This window comes from Eptatretus burgeri, chromosome 7 (genome assembly GCF_056783735.1).
Source record: "Eptatretus burgeri isolate ZD-2024b chromosome 7, Ebu_testis_v1, whole genome shotgun sequence".
Lineage (NCBI taxonomy): Eukaryota > Metazoa > Chordata > Myxini > Myxiniformes > Myxinidae > Eptatretus > Eptatretus burgeri.
The window spans coordinates 47,532,847-47,555,922 of NC_140967.1; the positions used below are offsets into that span (position 1 = coordinate 47,532,847).

Below are 23,076 nucleotides of genomic sequence, written 5' to 3' on the forward strand. Positions count from 1 at the left end.
TCGGTGATATTTCTAAAATCCTCAATTTCCATCCGATTGACTTGAAATTTGAACAGGATTTGCATTTCATGCCACTGAATTCAACCACCAATTATTTTAGAGGTATAAAGGTCAAAAAATCAAAATAGGCCAAATTTCTTAAAATCATCAATTTTCATCCAATTGACTTGAAATTTGAAGAGGATTTCCATATTTGGTCATTACTGCTCCTATGGTTAGCAGTATGTGTCCCAGAAGCAGCAGTGGAAAGAGTGGCATCTCTATATGTGGGAGAATTCGGTGCTTAACCTGTGGGTTTCCCAGATAGCTCAGATGGCAGAGCACTGGTATGGCTCATGAAAGGACCTGGGTTTGATTCCTGCTCTGGGTGTGTATTTTTCCTACACACACACACACACACACACACACACACACACACACACACACACACACACACACACACACACACACACACACACACACACACACACACACACACACACACACACACTGTATATTCTGTCTAAGTACTTCCTTTGGCAAGGGTTACAATTCTGGATGAGTTGCCAATCAAATGCAGGAAAAAAAAAACTATATCTATACAGTGATGTGCAAAAGTTTGGGTTTTTCCAATGATGCTCATACTTTAGGGTAAATGCATCCAATTATCAGTGATAAGTCGTATGTGCTTATTATTGTAAATTAAGTCTTTATAAATGTGCATGAAAGAAACTGCTGAAGTAAATAACAAGAAGTGTCATTTTATATTATGAGTCAATACTTTGTGTGTCTGCCCTTTGTCTTCTTGAGTGCCATCACTCTTTTACCCATGCTTCCTGTGTATGACTGAAGCACTCTTTCAGAAATATTGTGCCAAATATCCTGTAGTACATTCCACAGCTCTGTAAGGTTAGTTGGTTTCCTCTTGTACTTTTCTGTTTCCAGGTAATCCCATATGGTGTCGATGGGACTCATTTCTAGACTCTGGAGTGGCCATGACATTGTTCTCCAAATACTGCTTTACAATATTGGATGTATGTTTTGGATCATCATCTTGTTGGAAAAATGAATACTTTTCTGATAAAACAATTTCTACTAGGAACTGCATGGTGCTGCAGTATCTGCTTGTACTTCTTTTGTTAGCATCTCATTGATATTAAGAAGTTTCCCTTCAACAAAAGCTAAGATAACAGTCACCCCCTCCACCCCCCAAAAAAACCTCCTTGTTTAACAGTAGGCTGCAAACATTGCATGCTGTAACATTTTTGATATCTGAGATCAAAAAAGTTCAAACTTCGATCCATCAGACCAGGTTCAGTCACCCAATCTTGGCGTTGCCTTGCAAACTTCAGTCTTTTCATATTATTCTGTGGTCTCCGCAGTGGTTTGTTTGCCGCAGCTCTGCCATGGAGACCTATTGCAATCAGACTTCTGCACACAGTGCTGGACGAGATGTTAATGTTCAATGCTGTTCTTATTTCATTTGTCAGCTGCTGACATTATTTTCTTCTGTTGAGTAAGCTGAGGAACTTCAAGTGCTTGTCCTTGATCTTCCTGGCCTTTTCTTGCCTTGTTTCGTTCAAGCGTTGTAAAGTGTACCACACACCGTTGTTGAAGATCTTTCGCCCCTCTGTTATTTTCTTCATAGTGTTTGAGTCCTTCTCACAGAGTTTGAATCTTCATCGACTATTCTGTTGAAAGTTGCTTCCTTGGCCCCATTCTGAACCTGCTCATCGACTTTCAAGCAAGGAAACGAGCAGATGAAAAACAATTTCACATATTCACTACTTTGCAACTTTTATTGTGATGTCTTGTAATTCACATTCATGAAGCTGGTATTGATTATTTCAATAATTTATCTTTATTTGCTGTACAAAAATCCACAAACTGTTTCCTGCATATTTTCTTTGTGGAAAGTGGATATTGCGTATGATAATATGTATAGCAAAACTAAAACTTTTTCAATTTCCTAATTTATTTTATACACTTAAAGGTAACTGAAATTAAATTGACCTTCACAGAAATCTGAATTATTTTCGACCTATATTGCACTTTTTAAACTTCCCACAAATGTTTAATGGGGAATAGCACCAGAAAAAGTGAAAATAACCCAAACTTTTGCATAGTACCATACTGTTTATATTTCAAAGGCTCAGTATTTCTCTCACTCATAGTTGGAGGGAACAACGAATCAGCTCTCACTTAGTCAATTATCCCCAGCCATGGCTAGGGTATTTGATTGTGGAGACAAAGTTCTAATGTGCAAGTTGTAAAGGTGGAAAAGTGTGGGGGGCATTGGTATTGGTGCTAATATTCTTGTAAATAATGTAAAAGTCGAGGCGAAGGACTCCACCTATTATCTTTGCACGACTTGTGATACATGTATGACCTCTTCCACAATCCTTTTCCATTGTAGAAAGGTAGAGGAAAATTTAGGAATACTGTAATTTGATCATAACTTTCATTCAAGAGTTTAGTGTAAAGGACCAACTTGAATGAATTTATACCATTTCTGCCAAAGCCTGTGTTAAATCACAAGGCAGATGGGTGTGTCTTGGTCAGAAAGAATTTATTCCTCATTCAGCCCACTATTTTAGGATTCTCAGTGAGGATTAGCACTCGCATTCCTTGGATGCGTCTTGGATATTTCCCCTGTACATCCAGCATACGCCTGACAAAGGAATTCTGCTAGTCTGTGTCTTTCTAACTGTATGTGCTAGCCTTAGCTTGTCTGTGCTTGATTCAATGCATTGTGTGGTGCAAAGAGGAAGCCACAGATAGAAGCAGCCACATGTTTACAGTGTTATTACTCTGAGTCAGACACAAAAATGTACTCTGTGATGGCATGTTGAATCAACTGCTCTTAATCTCACACGCAGGACTTATGGGCTGTCTCAGTATAATAATTCTACATCAATCTAAAAACGAATCTTTTGTAAAGTTTCTTGGAAGAATCAAATTTCCTTTCAGCCCAAAGCTCCCTCCTCTGCCCACCACCCCACCCCCATTACAATTTTTTTTAATGAGTTCTGATTATGTTCTCGTCATATTTCCATCTCATCTCGTGAGAAATTGTGGGAGATATTCCTGACTCGTTGAAGAGGGAGGTGATGGAGGGAGGGAACGTACTGACCGTTATGCAGTAGTGCCACATATGGACAAAACAACCAAGGAAATAAGTGAATAGGAAAAGGAGAGAAAGAAAGGAGCAGAGGAAACACTGTAACCTGCAAATAAGATGATTGAGTGAGGTAAGGTTAATGTGGGTAGAAAATATCACATGTGGAGAAAGGGGAAGACATGATAGGGGAGCACACCACAGATTTTAAGTCCTGGTGTCAAGAGTGAAATTGAACTTCCATTGGAAGAAGGTTACATAATGTGAGAAAAGAACAAGAGAGCTAAGGTGTGCAGTAATCCTGGATTTTTTTTTTTTTGGAACTAGGAAGGGGTTACTGGAAGAACGCATATGTCTTGGAGTGGCTGGGGAGGGTTAAGGAACTGAGAGAGCAGAGGTACAGTGCTTTGAGAAAGTCTCCCTCCCCCCCTTTTCAAAATTTTCACCTTTTGTTGCCTTCCTGCCTGGAATTAAATTACATTAAATCATACTTTTTCCACCTTTATTTACATATTGTAACCCACAACTTCCAAGTCAAAAACAAATTCCACAAATTTCAAAAAATTAATGAATAATACAAAACTGGAATGTCTTTGTTGGATAAGTGCCCACCCCCTGAGTTAATACTTGGTGGAAGAACCTTTAACAGCATTTAGAGCTGCGAGTCTGTTGGGATAGGTCTCGACCAACTTTGCACACCTTGATTGGGCAATATTTTCCCATTCTTCTGCACAAAACTGTTCAAGTTCAGTAAAGTTGCGTGGGGAGCGTTGATGGACAGCAATCTTCAAGTCGTGTCACAGATGTTCAATTGTATTTAGGTTGGGGCTCTGACTGGGCCACTCAAGGACATTTATCTTTTTGTTCCTTAGCCACTCCAGTGTAGCTTTGACTGTGTGCTTCGGGTGGTTGTCATGATGAAAGGTGAACTTCCGTCCCAATTTCAGCTTTCTTACAGAGGGAAGCAGGTTTTCCTCAAGGATTTTTCTGTATATTGCTCCATCCATTTTCCTTCTATCCTGACAAGTGCCCCAGTCCCTGCTGATGAGAAACGTCCCCATAACATGCTGTTGCCGCCACCATGCTTCACAGTAGGGATGGTGTTCTTTGGGTGATGTGATGGGTTTCCGCCAAACGTAATGTTTTTGCATTTTGGTGAAAAAATTCCATCTTGGTTTTGTCAGACCACAAAACTTTTTTCACATGGCTTCAGAATCTCTGGAGTGTTTTTTTTTTTGCATACTTCAAACAGAACTCAAGGTGGGCTTTTTTGAGTAATGGCTTCCTTCTTGCTACCTTACTGTGCAGGCCAGACTTATGGAGTGCTTGGGATATTGTTGTCACATGCACACAGTGACCAGTCTTTGCCATAAGGGTGTAGAAATTATGTGTGGGTAAATTTCCACTCACGTGTGGTGATACGATGGTTAGATCGATGAATGCCGGCAGCCTCCAAGTCTTCATTATGCTCAGCAAACGTAGTGACGGGAGTAATGGCGAAATCAGCCGAGATGCACGTGGCCAATGCTCCTCCGAATCCAGGTTGAAAATCCCAGCAGGAAATATGTCATGAAATGTTGATTTCTATCAGCTGAAAATACCAAGTCCGGGAAATAGGCAAGTTCGTCTGTGGTGATTCCACCGAGATGCAGCTAATGTTTATGGAAGACTGGGTCGAATACAAAGGCCTACGAAGTAGGAACATTCGTCTGGTCGACAAGTGATCCCCTGGAAACAAGTTAGGAAACCGCTGATAGTCACGAGGGAAAACGAAGAGAACGAATAAGAGGAAGAACGAAAACCAAAGGTAGCCAAAAGAACTGAGCAGCACTGGTACTTATTAAAGCTTCACCGTCTCGTGGCTCTCCGCACTCATGCAATTCTTCTTCTTCCTTTTATCCATTTCCAGCCCTAATTTAGAAAAGTACTCCGGGGTTGATTGGTTGTTCCTCGTTTTAAACCATGCCCCACTATCCACATTTGCTAGCAGTGCGTCAGTATGTACGGAACAAACTTGGTGTATTAATTCTGCCTGCACTGGATGTTCAAGTAGAAAATGATGCATGTAAAAAGAGTCACCACTTCAAGGGCATGTAGCTCTTTCGTTGCCATTGGCCTCTTGGTGGCCCCTCTGAACAGTCTCCTCTTGGCTTGGTCATCCAGTTTGGAGGGACGGCCTGATCTCGGCAGGCTCTTGGTGGTATCACATACCTTCCACTTCTTAATGATTATCTTGACTGTACTCCAAGGGATGTTCAAGGCCTTTGAAATATTTTTATACCCATCCAGTGATTTGTGCTTTTCCACAACTTTATCCCGGTCATTTGAAAGCTCCTTGGTTCTCATGGTTGAGTCTTTCCTGTGAAATTACTATCCAGCAGAGGAAACTTATAGGAACAGCTGATTTTATTCTGAAATAATCAGAATCACCACAATTTAACACTGGTTGGAGGCCAATTAACGTGGTGTGTGATTTTGAAGGTTATTGGTTACACCTAAGCTAATTTCCAATTGCTATTATAAGGGGGGGGGGGGTGGACACTTATCCAACCAAGATATTCTAGTTTTGTATTATTAATTAATTTCCTGAAATTTGTAGAATTTGTGGGTTACGATGTGTAAATAAAGGTGGAAAAAGTCTGATTTAATGCAATTTCATTCCAGGCTATAAGGCAACAAAAGGTGAAAAATTTGAAAGGGGGTTTAGACTTTATATAAGCACTGTGTATAGTCTTAATTCCAAATTTACCAAACAAAAATAAACAGTAAGCAAGAAAATCATTATACAGCTGTTTTATCCATTAATAATATTTTACTCAAATGTGCAATTCAGAGATTAGTATTCTTACATTGCTCTCCGTTTCCAGTAGGTTGCTGAACTCCCCTTGCTGCGTTCTCTCACAGCCTGGACATCTGTCTGCGGATTGAACAGGGTTAGGCTAGAGCGAACAGGCACGACAATCATATCTTGGTAGAGCATGTGACAATCGACTGCATTATCTTGACATCAAATTTACAAAAATACTTCAAATGAACCATGGTGACAATTTGTAGTTTCACTGCAATCTCTCTCACTCGTATGAATTAATACATGCCATGCATTATACAGAACTTCAATGTATTTTTCAATCCACCAAATTCTCAGATATTTCTGCTTTTCCATCAATTTGCTGGCATAATATATTTGGGCCTGACAGAACCGCCAACTGCACACAAGCAGTGTCAGCTGCGAGAACTCCAGTCCACAAGTCAACAAAGCAACCATTTTAGCAATGCCAGCCCATCACTTGGGAATCAATCCATGGACACGTTTCTGGCTTGCTAGCCTTCATTGGCATTCAGTGGATATGCCTCAAGGATTCTTTCACAGACTCTATTGCAACTTCAGCTGGAAGTACCTTTGTAATTGTAAATATATCAATCGCACCTCCTGGCTGTTATGGTGAGCATTGCCATGGGTTATGTCTCACACGGTAAAACCACATAATCTGCAAAGAACAACCGTCCATCTGCCACCCAGACGATTGTTCCCGCTAATGCAAACCATTCAACCAGAATGGCTCTGTTTGATGTGTAACTGATGTTGATGTTGACTGATGTTGCTACTACTGTTCCAAAGGTGGCGGCAGGCACTGTGATGATTGTGGTTGAGGCGATGACAGAGGTGGCATGGTGGGTGAGCTGTGGTTGACGTGGTGTGGTGGTCATTGTGGTCGAGCGATGGTGAATGTATAGTGAGCTTGTGTAATGTTACAATGACGTGGAGTGATAATAAAGGCGTCTTCATGTTGTGTTATCATTGTAGTGTTTGTGGGTAGAGTGTGGTGAAGGTTGAAGTGAGGTGTCAGTTTAATTGTCACGTGATTCAAACAGAGATTTGGCACGCGTATGAAAATTAGCTGTGTGTGCTTAATGTGCTTGGTTGTGTGATGGAGATTCATTTTCAGGAAATTAAGTGGGAATGAAATGGGGAAAAAGTCTACCTAATCCCACACAATGCAAAATTACCCCCCATAAACATAAGGGAAGGGCTATCTGAAACAAATAATAACGAATTAACTATCTCGGGAACTGCTATATGTTGTATGCCATTGCCTTTGGGTAAGGACCGTTTTGCAGAACTGTGTATCTATATATATATATATATATATATATATATATATATATATATATATATATATATATATATATATATATATATATATATATATATATATATATATATATATATATATATATATATATATATATATATACACATATATACATATATTGTTACGGTTGTGGAAATTCGCATTACACCATAAAGAGTCCTCAGGTGAGATATCTCGATAGGTCCATGTGTAGTTAGCCCACACCCGTTGTATAGAGGGAATGTATGTGATCCATCCGGGCTGCGACGCTTTGAGTTAGCCATTTTTCTGTTCTATCTTTTATTTCAAACAAACAGCATCTCAACAACCACGCCATCCCCACCACAGCGCCAACCACACTACAACCACGCCACCTCCACCATCTACGCTACCACATCTTCGCCACTCGCCATTCAATAAGCCCCGTGCGGTTACGAGCTCCGCGGAAGAACAAAAACCACCAACGATGCTCGGGGTTTTTTCCCACCTGTTTCTCCCGTCTAAATTCTCCGCGCTCGGTGTGGTGGAAGTGCGATCTGAGCCGGGGGTCAAAGGTGAGAAAAGGTGGGGGCCTCTTTTTGGGGGAATAATTCTCTGGCCCTGAGCCAAAAACTGACTCCCCCGGCCCCCGCACGGGGCGGGGTGGAGGGAGAGCGAGAGGGCACGCCCCCCTTCGAGAGGCTTCTCCAAGAAGCTCGAAGGGAGGCGGGGCCAAAAACCGGGCAGAGCGAAGGGAGGAGCCCCGCGCTACAAAAGGCGGATAGCACGGACCTTGAGTGAGTGAGTGAGGTTTTCGAGGCTTCCTGTCTCCTTGTCTTCAAGAGTTCCTGTGTTCTTCGGGTGGTTTGAGCTTCTGGGCTGGACGTCGTCTTCTTCTTGGCGCTGCTTGTCTAGTCGGGGGAAGAGGTCCTGCGCTCGCGGCTTGGCGAGCGGCCTGTCAACGAAGGCACGGACGGGAGACGCGGCAGCGCCGGTTGTGAGGTGGACCTGCGTGTCCGGACGAGGATTGCCGGAGAGGGTTCGCCGGCCGCGAGAGAGGTCGGGGCCAGGCGCGACCATGCTGACGGTCGTGGGAGAGGGACTCACTAGCCACGAAAAGGGAAGTCGCGACTTCTTTTCTTTTTCCTTTGCTTTTTGTGTAAATGCTTGTGTTGGCGCCGTCCGTAAAGTAGAACTGCGTAAGTGTTGCCGTGTGTCGGTCTTATTCGGTTTTAACTCTGCATTTGCTTTTGTTGCATTATTCTTTTGCTGTAAATACGTGCGTGTGTGTGTGTGTGTGTGTGTGTGTGTGTGTGTGTGTGTGTGTGTGTGTGTGTGTGTGTGTGTGTGTGTGTGTGTGTGTGTGTGTGTGTGTGTTTGTGTGTGTGAATAAAGTGCTTGCTTGTTGAACTGTTCCCGCTCTGCTTCGTCTCCTTTCTTTTTATTGACTCTCCATCCTGCATCGCGTAAGAGATTGGTAGTGGGTGTAAGTTCCCGGTAACTAATCTGAACCGTCGAGGTCAAAGATAACTCTGCTCGGTTATCTCTGCAGTACGGAACGAACCGCTTAAGCGGTTCGTGTCCGAAGTCGACCTGCGGCGAGGTACGATCGCCCGATTAACCATCCGCATAGGTACTTAGGTAGGTCAAGTTTGGCGAACAACCCTATCCTACGCGGGTGGCGGATTGGCACGATTGTGGTGAGGTCGAAAGACCCACCCGTGACTAGCTCCCAGCGTTGTTCCGAGAAGGTCATGACTGAATTGTCCGTCCGGTGGGCGACGTGCCGCAATTCGAGTTACGTGGTTGATCGCACGCTGGCGGGCGCGAATTCGCAACAATATATATATATATATATATATATATATATATATATATATATATATATATATATATATATATATATATATATATATATATATATTTCCAGTGATAGCTGTGTTATCTGGCACCGATGGGACTTTGCCCCCTGCCAGTTATCTAAATGTTACATCGAATGGTACAAAAGAGCATCTTATTAAACTTTGCCTGTGAAAAAACATTAAATAATAACATTATTACATTATAAAAGTAATTACCAATGAATTATGCAAAACAATATCTTGTCACATTCCAGAGGCTTTATTTCTTGAACCATTTCTTATGTCAGACTGCTGTGTTGTTTCTTGCCTCTTCCTCATGAATTGTTCTTGTTTGAGGTGCAGCTGCATCACTTCCTGGGTGCTGTTTAGCTTTCTGCCTTTCAGCAACTTTCACAAGCATGTCAAGACCTTTACCAGGGGTGTGTCCCATTACCAATCAGCTGCTATCGCTTGCCAAGCCAGCTATTCCTCATCAACCATTTCGTTGGAGTTCTTGCTTGCGTACTTAAGTCACTTGGCGATTCGTCCAGAACTTTATCCAGCTGCTCCATTTTTGGCTTGTGTATAGTATGGCACTTGTCAGCAGCTTTGTCTCAACTTTTTTGTCTCTGAATTGGTGTAAAAGTCCAGTAACTTGTCCTTCTGGGTCTTGACTTTGGAATGGTTGATGATCCGACATGGTACTCACGCATCAACACATTTCTATTGTCTCCCTTCTCCAATCTCCCACATGTCAAACTTCTGGTTGATTGTGAGAACAATCCTCTTCCTTTTCCCATCAGTACTGCTTTACAGGCTAACAGAAGTCATGATGCTTTGGAAGCCAAACTTATTTTTCTTGTTCCCCCAAGTTTGCACATATATTCTACCCAAGACTTGGGATCTTGTGATTGGTTGTTGGGTGGAGAGAGCCGGATGCATCATGGTGCTGATTAGGACATGGATTCGTTCCCATTTTTGGGTATGTTGAACCTCGATTCAGGAAATATCAGCGAAGGTTTTTCAAATGCAAGGAAGTGAATGCCTGACGTTTTGAGAAGCCAAGAGATTTCCGTGGCACCTCCGATGGTGTGGATTTACGACAGATCAACACGGCTCTTGAAACATTAGGCTGTGACAGAAGGGGGTCGAGAGAAAAGCCTCGTTTTCACAGCAGAGGCCGGGTCGACTCTGTATCTCGTGTTTTGTTTTTCCCCTGTTTTGATGTGATAATAATTCAGAGAGTCAGCTCTGGTCATGTGTAAACAACTTAATTGAGATCCCTTTTGTGCCGGTTGATAAAATGTGCCGCTTTGCAAAGTGTCATGTACTGTACATCAAATGGGCAAACCAGTTTAATTACAGTCCACAAAAAAGAGAACCACCCACTGCCGAATGCAGTGTCAGCTGCGACACTGTGAACCTCAGCATCAGTCAGCCAACTGGAACCAAGCAGAGGCGTGCTGTACGGCTCGGATCGCTTGGGCCGCATGGCGTACGGACGAAGCAAGCACATTGATCGGCGCCAACCGCAGCGGATCGGGGGTGCCCGAGCGGGCATGCAGGACCGGCGTGGCCCTCGGCTAGTCGCCGGAGCACGGCCCGGGAGTCCGGTGCGGGGCGATTCATATCACAGGGTTCGGAGCGAGATAATTCCACAGCTCAGTGAGGTATTGCCGGATGTAGCAGTGAGGACGCTTCCGGCAATGACGGCCGGGTCGTGTGGTGGCCAGAGCCCAATGGGAGCACCCGATTCGGGTGTCGACGCATCGCTTCGGGGCGGCGCCCCACCCTTCATCGCAGGGCCTATAAATGACAGATCACGAAGCCGTTCAGAGGGAGTCAGGGTCATCCTCACCTTCCTTGCCTGGTTTTGGATCGGTCTCTGTGTGCGCCTGCTGCACACCGTCTTCTTCTTCACACACTCGTCGCTGGCTCCACCCACCCGCGTGACTCCACCTCCATCCACCCACTCACCGCTGGCTCCACCCAAAGTTCCTCCCTCATGCCTGACGGTCGCGCCCATTCTCTGGATCGGCGCAGACGCTTTGCTGCACCGTAGCCAGCAGGAGGTGATGCACCAACTATCAAGGAGGGGAGCATCCCCCCAAAACTTACTGGATGGCGTGGTCAGTCAATCGTGCAAGGTATTACGAGACCGTTAGCCTCATCTCCTCTTCTTTTTGCTCATTATCTCTTCTTCATCGTGTGTGTGTGTGTGTGTGTGTGTGTGTGTGTGTGTGTGTGTGTGTGTGTGTGTGTGTGTGTGTGTGTGTGTGTGTGTGTGTGTGTGTGTGTGTGTGTGTGTGTGTGTGTGTGTGTGTGTGTGTGTGTGTGTGTGTGTGTGTGTTGTCATGGCGCCTGTCCTCACTTAAGTTAAGATTGCAGAAGAATTCTATCGGGATAGGTCTGGTCTGTGTCTGCTTTTAGTTGCTTGTTTTATTGTCGCACCTCACATTTCTTGCTATCCCTGCTTTACATACAACAATAAACTCTATTAATTGTGCCACATGCTTTTCCTCACCTGCCTGTTAATAAATGATGGTGTAGAAATGTTCCCAGCTCATTTTTGTTTTTTCTTTCATTGATCCAGCATGGTCTGTATTCGAACCAAGCCGGGACTTTATTCCCAATGATCTGTTCTTTTAGCCGGTATGTCCTTGGTAGAGTTGCTGGGCTGCATCTGACCCGGTAAGATGACCCAGTTCGGACGAGGCGTACCAAGGGCGTGTCCCCTGGTAATTAGGTCATGTGATTATAATTAGGTAATTGATTTAGACGGAGGACCCAAAGTCACATGGTTGAGTCATTGGCGTTCACGCCAATGAATAGATAGATAGGATTTTTATAACAAGAACAACACCAACGACACCTGCCTTCGCTTCCTTCCACCATCCTCTACCGGCACCATTACATGCGTGCGTGTCAGCACGTACGTGGGCAGAGTTCACGAGGACCTGACGTCTCTCTCACCCAATCCGGGGAATGTGAGCGAGGTTGCCACCGGTCGGCCAATAAGCGCAGCCCATGCAGGACCATGTTACTCTCCTTGTTTGAGGGGCGGTCCGCCGCGACGGCAGACACACCCCCTCCCCGGTCCAATCGGCGGACTTGGCGCCCTTTCGGCCAATCACGGGGGCGAGTGGCCAAAAAAAGAAGCCCCTCCCGCCTGAGGAGAAGGAGTGGTTGTCGGAACGAGCCTGAAGAGAATTTGCGTCCAGTCTGCTGGGGTGCGCGTGGAGTCTAAGAGAGTTTTGCGTCCTCAGTCAGCTCGAGTGCGCGTCTCTGCCTGGTTTTGCGGCGGACTGCATCCCACGCTTCGAGGGTGTCTCGTCCGGCGCGTTGCAGCGAGCGGTCGAGTTTCATCGGGGGAGATCGCCTCGTCTCGCCTCCGCTGGACTCGGCTGCCCTGGTCCGTGCTTTTGGCAACTGGAGCTCCAGGAAGTTGTGGACGTCCAGCCGTGCGCTCGCGGCCAGGTAGCCAGCCGTCCTGACTCCCAGCCAAACTATCCTCCTTGGTTGGAGAGCCGAATAAAGACCGTTGAGGTCCATCACTTCTTTTGGGGTATTTGTGTGTGCGTGTGTGTGTCCTTGGCCCCAGTCTTGTCAAGTAGAACAGTTTAAGTGCTTTTGCTTGTACATTGATTGCATTGCTTAGTCGGTTTCACTCTGCTCTTCTATGTCCCTCTCCCACGCTATTGTAAATAGATATTCCTATTTTTTCAGCTCGTTTCTGTCCTTTCCTGCATTGGCTTAGCACGGTGCGTGTTGGGTAATTAAAAAGGCCGTTGCTGCCGTTAGTTGTGCATTTGGACCGACGGACCTCGGTAACCATCCGCTCGGGTTACGCACGGTTCGAGCACGCTAACGGCTCGTTCCACCCGAGCTCCGCCGAGGGTGAATTTCCCCGGTAGTTTGGACGACGTGGGTATTTAGGTAATTTGAAATTGGCCATCGACCCTATCCCACGCGGTTGACCTATTGGCGATCTTCAGTCCGATAAGGGACCCGTCAGCTCGGGAGTTATCCGGGGTGACGACCTATAAATTCCAGGTGCTCGGTGGAGCCGACTCTACTGCTCCATCTAGCGGTCGTGCTCATTGCCGATATCCAGCCCACAACAATATAAATACAAATGAACCTCTTCCGGAAGCGGTTGAAGTTGGCGGGACATCTTCTTCCTGAACGGCACCATATTTATAGATCAGGGTCAAACTTAACGCATAAACATCAACGGCACATTCATGAGCATGCATTCGATGAATAATATCGAATTCCACTTCTAATGTAACACTTTTACAATGCTTCTTAGCCAATAATTAATCAACAGTGTTAACAAAGTCCCATTACCCCCTCCGCAAAACCTGATAAATTAATATAATGAACACAAGAGGTATAAATGTAAACTATGAATACACAAAACTTTTATTGTTTTGTGTATTCACCACCCAGTGGTTACAAAAACCAAAGAATTGACATTAATATGAATATATATATATATATATATATATATATATATGTATACATGAAACGTACCAGAGTCGATGATGATTGCGGGGGGGGGGGGGGGGAAGGGGTAATGTGACTGTGACCACTCTGTACAGTACAGTACATTTCTCCATGTACGAAGTTGATTTTAGGATCTCTTGGTTTCGGGTCTCATGGTCACTTCACAGTTGCAATTCCACGAGGTTTCCGCAAATATCACAGGATTGTGAGTTGGAAAGGGAACTGTGATGGGCCATTATTAAATCACTCTATAACGCCTTTGCCTTTGTAGCTATTTGAAAGATAATATTAAATGATCCTTGACCCCATTCCTTCGTGGGTGTAGGGAAGTGGTTTAAGCCTCCACAAAAAAAAATAGACTGGGCAACGATGCGTACCCCTGCTAGTAATACTATAAACATAAAACTAAAAAGTGAGTTAATATGCTGTCTCATGAGGAAGTATACCCCCCCCCCCCATCTATAAACTGGATTGGTGACAATGAATCCTGGTGTCACAGCATGACTTGTTTCAAGTCCTGAGCAAAAGGGGATGCCTGCCACACATCACCCTCTTTCGGTACCCATTGACCATGTGCTTCAGCCTTGCAGCCTACTGCTGAATATAACAAGTGCCATTACCCATTACCCATTATAATTGGTACCCATTACCAATTAATAATAACTTTCAGTTATAGCTGGCAAGATAAATATCAACATTAAATGGAAAACCGACTCGGTTGCATTCGGTGAAAAACACAGAACCACCCACTGCCTCATGCAGTCTCAGCTGCTACACTGCCAACTGCATCAGTCAACCTCCATAGGTTTTTGAAGCTATCTTTTGGCCCCATGGTCAGATGTACATATACATGATGCAGACTAACTGAAATAAATAGTTGGCAACACATTAAAGAATGTTGGCTGTCTCGGAGAGAATTTGTGGTTGGAAAATGATTAGCCATCTAATTCCTAGATCCGATGTTCTCAGAAACTACAAATCAAACGTACATGAAGGACATGTACCTGCATGAGGAAGAAAAACACACACCACATTTACCTGATAAACAGAAGAGAGCTGTTGATCACCACATTGAAACTTTCTAAATGTGCCCCAAAAACAGATGGTCTTGAGGTTATGCAACGTGGAAGACAAATTTCCAAATGGGGTCACTGGGCCTATTGTTGCACTTATCAAGTCAAAAACACAATTTGAAGGTAAGCCTGGTCGAATCGGTAGGATTTAAGGGTCAGTAGTTTGGCAGTAGAGTTGGATACCAAGAGGTGACTGGTGTGGTATTGTACAGAGTAGCCTAAGGAACCATAGAGGGATTCATGGGTTCAGTACAACTTTTCCATTTAGTTCTCATGATATACTTCCAGGAATATTTATTGTAGCTGGGAGTGGCTCAAGAATGATTCCTATGGGGCCCCCGATTCAAAAAAGTTGGAAAAAAAAATCAGCGAGATGTCAGCATCGGTATTTCATCGTCCGAGCATACCTCTCGTATCCTTCAGCACCCTACACTCCAGTTGCAACTCCCATAATAGTAATATTGAAATGAGAAACAATAATCAGCAGCACTTTTCACTCACATCACCCACATTTCTATCCCTTCACTTCAAGCAGCAACCATGTAACTATCCATAAGGAATGAAAGCATGAAACTCATAGTGGTAATTAGCCTTGCATGGACATGCTCCGAAAAGAAGGGGAGGGAGCCAAATACACTATATGGAATAAATAACACAAACCCTGCAGAAACACTGCTTAGTAAAAGGCACCATGGAAAGTGTGACTCATGTGATGTCAGAGGCGGCGTCCAACAACACATGATTCCAAGTTTTAGCCGTTCACTTTATAAAACTTTACGTAAGTTCATTCAAGTGCAAAAGAGATTGAAGAAATGATGTCTGTCTGTGTTTAAATGAAATAATCAAAAGAGACGTCTAACCTCTGGGATGGAGAGCAGCAGTATATATTGAGCATGTGACACGCACATAGAGCGTGCTTTGTGCACTCACCAAGCACAGTCATGTGTTTCTAATCCCTCTTTGGCGTTCACGGCTCTACATCCTCGGTCTACACTTTATTTTTCAAGCATCTTAATGGTACTTGGTGAAGCCTCTTGCATGCACTGAGCTTTCACATAAAAAGTTTGAATCTGCATGGATTTTATATCACAAGTTTCCGCAATGATATTCTTATTTGGCCTATAGTGACATAGAACCAGACTCCACGCGTAGTTATCGGCAATATACTCTCATATTTATATAAGCGGTTGTCTATACTTGCAAACAGACTCGGTGGTGTAAAGGTTGGCGCGTCCTCTCCGAGTCTGGGAGATCGGTGGTCCAAACCCCATGTGAGTCATACCAAAGACTTACAAAAATGGTATGTGCCGTTTCCTTGCTTGACACTTGGCATTTAAAGTATAGAGCATATACAAACAATGATGGGAAGGTAATGGCAAACCACCAAGTATAACCCTTGCCAAGAAACTGCTTCAGCAGCATCAATGCTCTCTCAGGAGTACTGTACATCAAAATCAAAAAAAGTGATGTAGAAACAGGAGTTGTGCATTTATCATTATTTATAAAAGAAATAAGTCGACTAGTCTCCTTTGGGTGAATGATGTAAGAAATATGAGATTGTATCACTGCTTGACGATATTCATCGATGTTCACCTGTTACTCATATCATTATACCTGAATTTTTCACCGACAAGCCAACCTTTCCGGCTTTAACATGGAAACAGCTTGTATAGTAGTCGAGCAGAATGGTGAAAAATTTAAGGAATTGTGTGTGTTGTGGTAATAGTAGCAAATGTGGCAGAGAGACAGACCACGTGAAACATTGGATAACGACACACTTGACCCTTAAAAAAAAAAAAAAAATGGCCACCTCTTTTCAAGATGGATGACAAATATATTGTTGAAAATAAATATGACCAAATAATTCAGAAGTGCTCACTCCATTCCTTTTAAAATTTCACAGAGAATAAGTAATGGGACTCACAGTCGCCGTCAAGTAAAGTTTGAACAGAAAGTACAACAGGACTTGCAGGAGGCACATTCGTGTATGCATGTGGTTGTTAAACTTTCGACTCTTCCTTTTGAACACTGTACTATCAAAGACCACACCACCTCAATCCTGCCCACTTCAGTTTGCACTGTGGTGTTGGAACAAACATTAGTTGAATATGTGCTGCAGGATTTATCTGTGCTAAATTTAGCTGCTTGCTGTTTAACCCAGAGTTCCAGAGCAATAATTAAATCTTCAGAAGAATGATGTTTCACAGACCCCATAACCCATATCCCTCTGTACCTACAAATGATATATATATATATATATATATATATATATATATATATATATATATATATATATATATATATATAATATTAATAAAAGTGGAAATTGTAAGAACATTTGGTATCCATCTTGGAAATGACGGCCATTTTGAACAAATTGCGAAGTGGGTCCATATCCGCTGTATGCCAGCAGGCCATGCTCTACCTTTGGTGCATTTTCCATAAAACTGAAAATTATTTCACCATTTTGCCGGAGAATCGTGTTTAGTATTCAGTTCTTCATGGATTGCACAAAAATTATTTTTAAAAATCACCGACAACGTATTGCCATGGGTCATGACCCAAAGGCTCAATGTGCAACAGTCACATTGATTGTTATAGATTCAACACCAGTCGTGTATACACCTTTTCTCTCGTTACACCGTGCTATCTCAATCGTTTCTGCTTTCATATCCTTGCAATCAATGCGATGCATGTCCATGAAATCGCTCAAAGAACCATCATCATTTCAAAGACAAAACATAAACTCGAGCTCATATTACAGATGTTTCTCAAAGTTTTTGCCTCACTGATAATAATCTGCCAAAAAGTGTACCATGTGATCGCACGATTGGGCTATTTGTTACTGGATTTCTCAAATACCCACACTGAGCATGTCCAGTTAAGTGAGCCAAAATTACAGTGATTACAAAATGCTGTAATCTCACAGACTCAAAAACAACTTGCTGCATACACTAAACTTAAACTTCATATTGCGGACAAAAGCATATGGACAGGAGGTGGACCTCGCGCGAGATCAAATGTTCAGAAACAGGGTGCGGCACGTGGGAGTACTGTGATCCCTCCATGCGGGCATACCTGTATCCTTCACAAGCAGGGAGTGGGACTGAAGGAGTGGCAGGAAATTAGAGTCCAGGGCCAGCGTATATACCGCCTGCGGGCAAAAGGCATGCAAGAACAACACCATATGCAAAGAATTCACAAAGCACAACCCTCAAGATAACGGTGTTTATTTCTGTCCCTGGTATTCATGCTGCAGGGTGCAATGCATTTCTTAACACAAATCTAATGTCAGGTTTACACACAGCACAACAGAGCATGAGTCATGACTCCTGAGTCAATGCTGTTTGGTTGATTATAAAGTTTAATTTGATGGTGAAATAAATGAGTTTTAACCAATGCATCAAATTCACTATAAACTACAAATATATCGTACAGGGTGTATCAGAATTAACTCACGAAGTTTGATTGTTCATAATATTTTTGAAAAGTCTCAATTTCAACAAATGTAGTATCAAATTATATAGGCTGGAAGGCTGGAAGGATGGCCGAGAGGTACGTGCACTGGCTTTTGAGCCGTTTCGCCTGGGTTTGAATCTCGGCCCTGCTATAAACTGTTGCCCTGGTGTTTTGTAGGCAGGCTGATCCATCATTGTGTCCACTGCTGACATGGACATTAGGCCCAAGGATCTCTCTTCCAGCACTGGTTGTTTATGGACAGTAACAATCCTATGGTGTCTTTTGTGAAGAGTTGGTGACTTATCCCTGACACCCTGAACAAATTACAAATGCCTGAACTGGCTGATTACTGAGAAGGCAATGGCAACCACTCGGCATAACCCCTGATAAGAAACTGTTTTTGGAAGCATCGATGCTCTTGGATGTAGAGTTCAAGATACAATGATGATGATGATGAGTATTAAGTCACTCTATACTTTACTCTGACAAAATATAAATGTACAACTTCAAATTGTTCCCCCAAAATCAAGAAATTAGAATTTAGCAACCCCAGAAAGACAGGAAGGGCATGGCTAGGTATGAGAATGGTTGTGACAAAGTGATAACCCTTTATTCTATTCAGAACAATGAAAAGTTTAACTTTGACAAGAGATAAAAGTCTATAATCACTTGAAATTATTTTTATGAGAAAACTTCTTCTTTCGATAATGAACGGGGCTCTAATGGAGCGTTATATAGGTTCATGAATAGGTTCATGTTCACTTTCCGTACATCACACTGTCATATCTGATTACATGCGCAAATGTAAATTGTAAAAGCATGGTGTGTAGTTTAAAGTTGTAAAGAGTGAGTAAATATCGTGAGAGTGAAATGTCGATGGACCCAAAATATGGGATTTGGACATTTTTGTGATACAGAGAGAAACTTATGGTGATAGGGTTAAAGGCTATAGAGATCCGTAAATTAAATGTAGCTTTCATTTTAGAACAGTGTGGAAGATACCTGCATGAGTTGGAGCATCACCGTAAACCTCATTCCAGCAGCCATCGTGTGTTACAGCGAAGAACAGACGCCGAGAAAAGCTTGAGGATGTTTGTTGCTCCAAAGCAAACGAGCGGAGCCTGCCCACTCGGCTCCCACTGGCGCTGGCTCAGTTGCCCGTTACAAGAGGGAGTTCAGAAACTGCGTTGGAGGGAGGGGTTTTTATTGGAGCTGCTGGGCGCGGTCGCTGAGACCGCCTGTGCTATATGGCAGGGACCCCAAACACCCAGCGGGATATGTGCAAGAACAGACGTGAAAAGTGGGTCTGAGGGGGGTGTTGGTGGTTGCATTGCTCGGTGCGCTTCGTCCAATCGCAGTTGATTCACTATTCTGCTGGGATTGGACGAAGCACATTTTTTTGGCAGGTTGACCAAAAGTATATGGGTTTTTCAAGGACGATGTCAAATTTAATCAAGTGTAAGTACAGGGTGGAAGCTCGTCCGGGCAGTGTTTGTCTCTGGATGACTGGTTGTTTCAAGTATCTTGATTCATCAAGACGGCCCACCTCCCACACCTCCTCTCAAATAGAGAAACCAGATCTTGCAAAACATAGAAGCCCCATAACCATACACTCATTCGGACAAAGTTTCATAGGTTCATCATTCGTGCTGTGCAACTTTTGAACCTTTAAATAATATACTCCAATAAGAATGTAATTGCAGCTATTCTGTATTATACAAGAAGTTCTCCAAATAAAATGTTTTCCCTTTATTTATCGGTCCTTCCACTGCACACACCTCGTAGGTATAAGTAAACAATTTGGATCACCCAATCAAGATCGGGGTATTTAGACTTTATTGAACCATCAAGAAGATTGATGTTCAAAGCTGCAGCAAAAATTCACCTGGGAATGCACCACAGCGATGCTGGTCCAAGTGGCCTCATTGAAAGTTTTTAGTGTGACGTTGACCTTCTGTGTGTGAAACTAATATGGGAAAGCCAAGTGGCCCAATGTACACCAAGTGGCCCAGGAGTATGGAATTGTATAGAAATCAAAGAAAAGGCCACACACACACACACACACACACACACACACACACACACACACACACACACACACACACACACACACACACACACACACACACACACACACACACACACACACACACCTTGGTCATATGTATGTACATATTTAATATATAACGCTCTTTCTAACCAATCACTGACTGACTGATATTAAAGATTGGTACCTTCCGCGTGACATAGAACACTGAAAGTTCACGTGCCGACGGATATCGAAGCCGATACACTGGGGAAAAAAAATCACAGAACCATCGGAAAGCATCCATAAATGAAAATATAAATAAATGAAAATAAAGTAAATGAAAATCATAAACGAAGGTGAGCAACCTGAGACAATGGGGAAGCGTGGTCCATTATTGCTTAGTGTTTAAGCATTCCCTACTAGTGTACATTACACCCTATCTAACACGTTGCATTAGTTCGTGCCTGTTGTTTGTGTCCTTTACGATGTCCTTCAAAACAGTAAGTTAACTGTTTGTAACTACAATATATATATATATATATATATATATATATATATATATATATATATATATATATATATATATATATATATATATATATATATTCATTAAGAAATAAAAGTTGCCTATAGAGTTGCTTGCCTTTGGCGAACTTTGCAAAGAATGATTTAAGGCTCTGCCATCACCTCCTCTCTTTCGAGGGAATTAAACAACAGTCTCCTCCAAGCTTTCCTGCAAAAGGGCAACAAGAATGAGCCGCAAGTAATGTTCAAGTAAGAATCGTGTGCCCATGTGCTGATTAGTGCCATAGAGGCAGGAAGCCCCCACAATAATACTCTCATGGTGAGCTGCATCTCTTTCCTCGTGTAACTGCGGAAAGTATAATACAATGAATGCACATCCAGCTCGAAAATAAACTACCTGTGGTTTCAGCGAGTTGTAGTTCCAAGGGGCAAATCTTGGGAGGGGACATTTGTCTCAATATAGGGACGACTTTTACAACACAACCAAATACATAGAACTCGTTTATTCCAATGGGTGTATCACATCACGGAATGATTATGAAGTCCAATCAGTGTTTTTTTGCGTGTCAGCGATATCTCTGAATAACACGAACTTTGGTAACTGGAACGGGACAAGTGACTCGACCAGTCTGGCCTGGTCATTGTGCATGTGATTGCAAGTGCGCATTCGTTCCAGCTTTCATTCATTCTGCTTCACCTGCTGACACTGGGAACATTGCCAGTAGTTATAGATTGGTGAAAATGTTTTGGACAGCATGACTGCAGGATGGTGCAGAGGTAGCGCACTTTAGCTTTTAAGCTCTAGTTTAGGTTCGACTCCCAGCCCGACTGTAGATTGATGCTTGGCTTGACAGCATGACAGGTAAGGGCGTTGTTGTACCAAAGAGTCAACCATCTTTTGAAAAAGGTATCAGCTGATGTCCCGTCATTTCGAAATAGTTGGCAGACGTTGAAGATCCCAGGAAGTCTTTCGCAAATAGTAGGCGAGTTATTGCTGACACCCTGAATAAATTTAAAATTCCTGTCCTAACCAGCTCCAGTAAAAACGTCAGGCATGCCTAGCCAGTTCATGAAAGACTTGGACCAAATTTCCCTCCATAGCTGACCCTACTATAAGGTGAGAATAATAGTGGGTGTCCATTAAGGCTCTCAAAATAAGTAGTGGTCTGGTAGTCACAGTTTGCAAACTAGACAGTTCACAAAAGACCGTGCCCCATGCAGTCTTGAGAGAGAAAAAACACACGGGGAGGGTTTGTGAGTGTCAAATTTGATTGGTGGAGATGACGTAAAATGCCGTAATATCTTGCCCGAGTACTGCTAAACAGAAGGGTTTGAAAGTTCCAATAAGGCGATTTGTGTTCTACAGTGTTCAAGTGTACAGTATAATTCAATTGAAATAAAATAAAGATTTCAAAAGTTGCAGAAAAAAATGTTTTTCAGAAGTTTACCGCTGTTGATGCAGGGTATTGTAGACTCTGTCCAACACGTTACATTAGTTCTTCATGCCTGTTGTTTGTGTCCTTTTTGACTTCCTTAAAAACAGTAAGTTTCCTGTTTGTCACGATTTTGAATTTTGCTTGACTGCCAGACAGACAGACAAACTAAAAAAATTATCTCATTCCTCTCTGCGCAAACTTTGTTTGGGGAAATTCTTTACAATTTCCCAAATTCAAAGCCAAAGTAGGTTACCGCTAAACTATACTGTCGGTTCATATTCCGATCCATGTTCTCATTCATTTTCAAAATATAACATTCAATGTAAATGAACCTGTTCCTTGATCATAAACTGATGTCTGTAGACAGACAGATTGAACCAATTGCTTTTAAACCGCACTTTTCGCTTTTCACGCAGAGCGTATTGTTGTTTCCGGACGCGTCCAGGCGGTGTTTGTCTCTGCAACACAAGCAATTTCCATCCGTCACTTCGCTGACAGGAATACTAAGAAGGGGGAGGGATAGAGGTGGGGGAAAGAGAGGGGTGGGGGAGGGTGGGGAGGTCGAGGGGGAGAGTGAGGAAGGGTGGGGAAAAGGAAGGCAGCATGAGGTGAGAGGAAGGGAAGGAAGATGTGTGGTGGAGTGTTAATTACGATTCATAATATCTCATCAAAATGCTTCAGCAGAGATAACATGAAGATGGAATAGAATAGAATAACAGTGAAGATGGAAACAAAATAATGTTGGAAATACATTTTCTCCCGGTCATACTATAAATACTGCCCAGACATGTCCAGAGACAAACACCACCCAGAGACAAAAACACCGCCTGGACACGTCCGGGGACAAATACCGCTCGGACACGTCTGGAGACAAACACCTCCTGGACCTGTCCGGGGACAAACACCGCCCGGACGTGTCCAGAGACAAACACTGCCCAGACACGTCCGGAGACAAACGCCTCGCAGACGTGTCCAGAGACAAACACCGCCCGGAG

At 43.2% G+C, this 23,076-nt stretch overlaps 1 protein-coding gene and 1 long non-coding RNA gene across 2 annotated transcripts in view; one reads left to right on the forward strand and one right to left on the reverse strand.

The window, feature by feature from the left end:
- LOC147023194 (uncharacterized) overlaps positions 1–2,800 on the forward strand; it is a 55,335-nt gene extending 52,535 nt beyond the window's left edge. Inside the window, exon 5 of the long non-coding RNA XR_015060063.1 lies at positions 925–2,800. This is a non-coding gene — a long non-coding RNA (uncharacterized LOC147023194). The remainder of the gene's footprint in view (positions 1–924) is intronic.
- LOC147023195 (cadherin-13-like) overlaps positions 1–19,335 on the reverse strand; it is a 61,528-nt gene extending 42,193 nt beyond the window's left edge. Inside the window, exons 1-3 of the mRNA XM_085888373.1 lie at positions 19,094–19,335; positions 17,711–17,786; positions 5,947–6,014 (exon numbers count right to left, since the gene is read on the reverse strand). Of these exons, the coding sequence (XP_085744499.1) occupies positions 5,947–6,014; positions 17,711–17,786; positions 19,094–19,138 (189 nt within the window). The 5' untranslated portion in view covers positions 19,139–19,335. The remainder of the gene's footprint in view (positions 1–5,946; positions 6,015–17,710; positions 17,787–19,093) is intronic.
- Between the last annotated feature and the right edge of the window lie 3,741 nt (positions 19,336–23,076).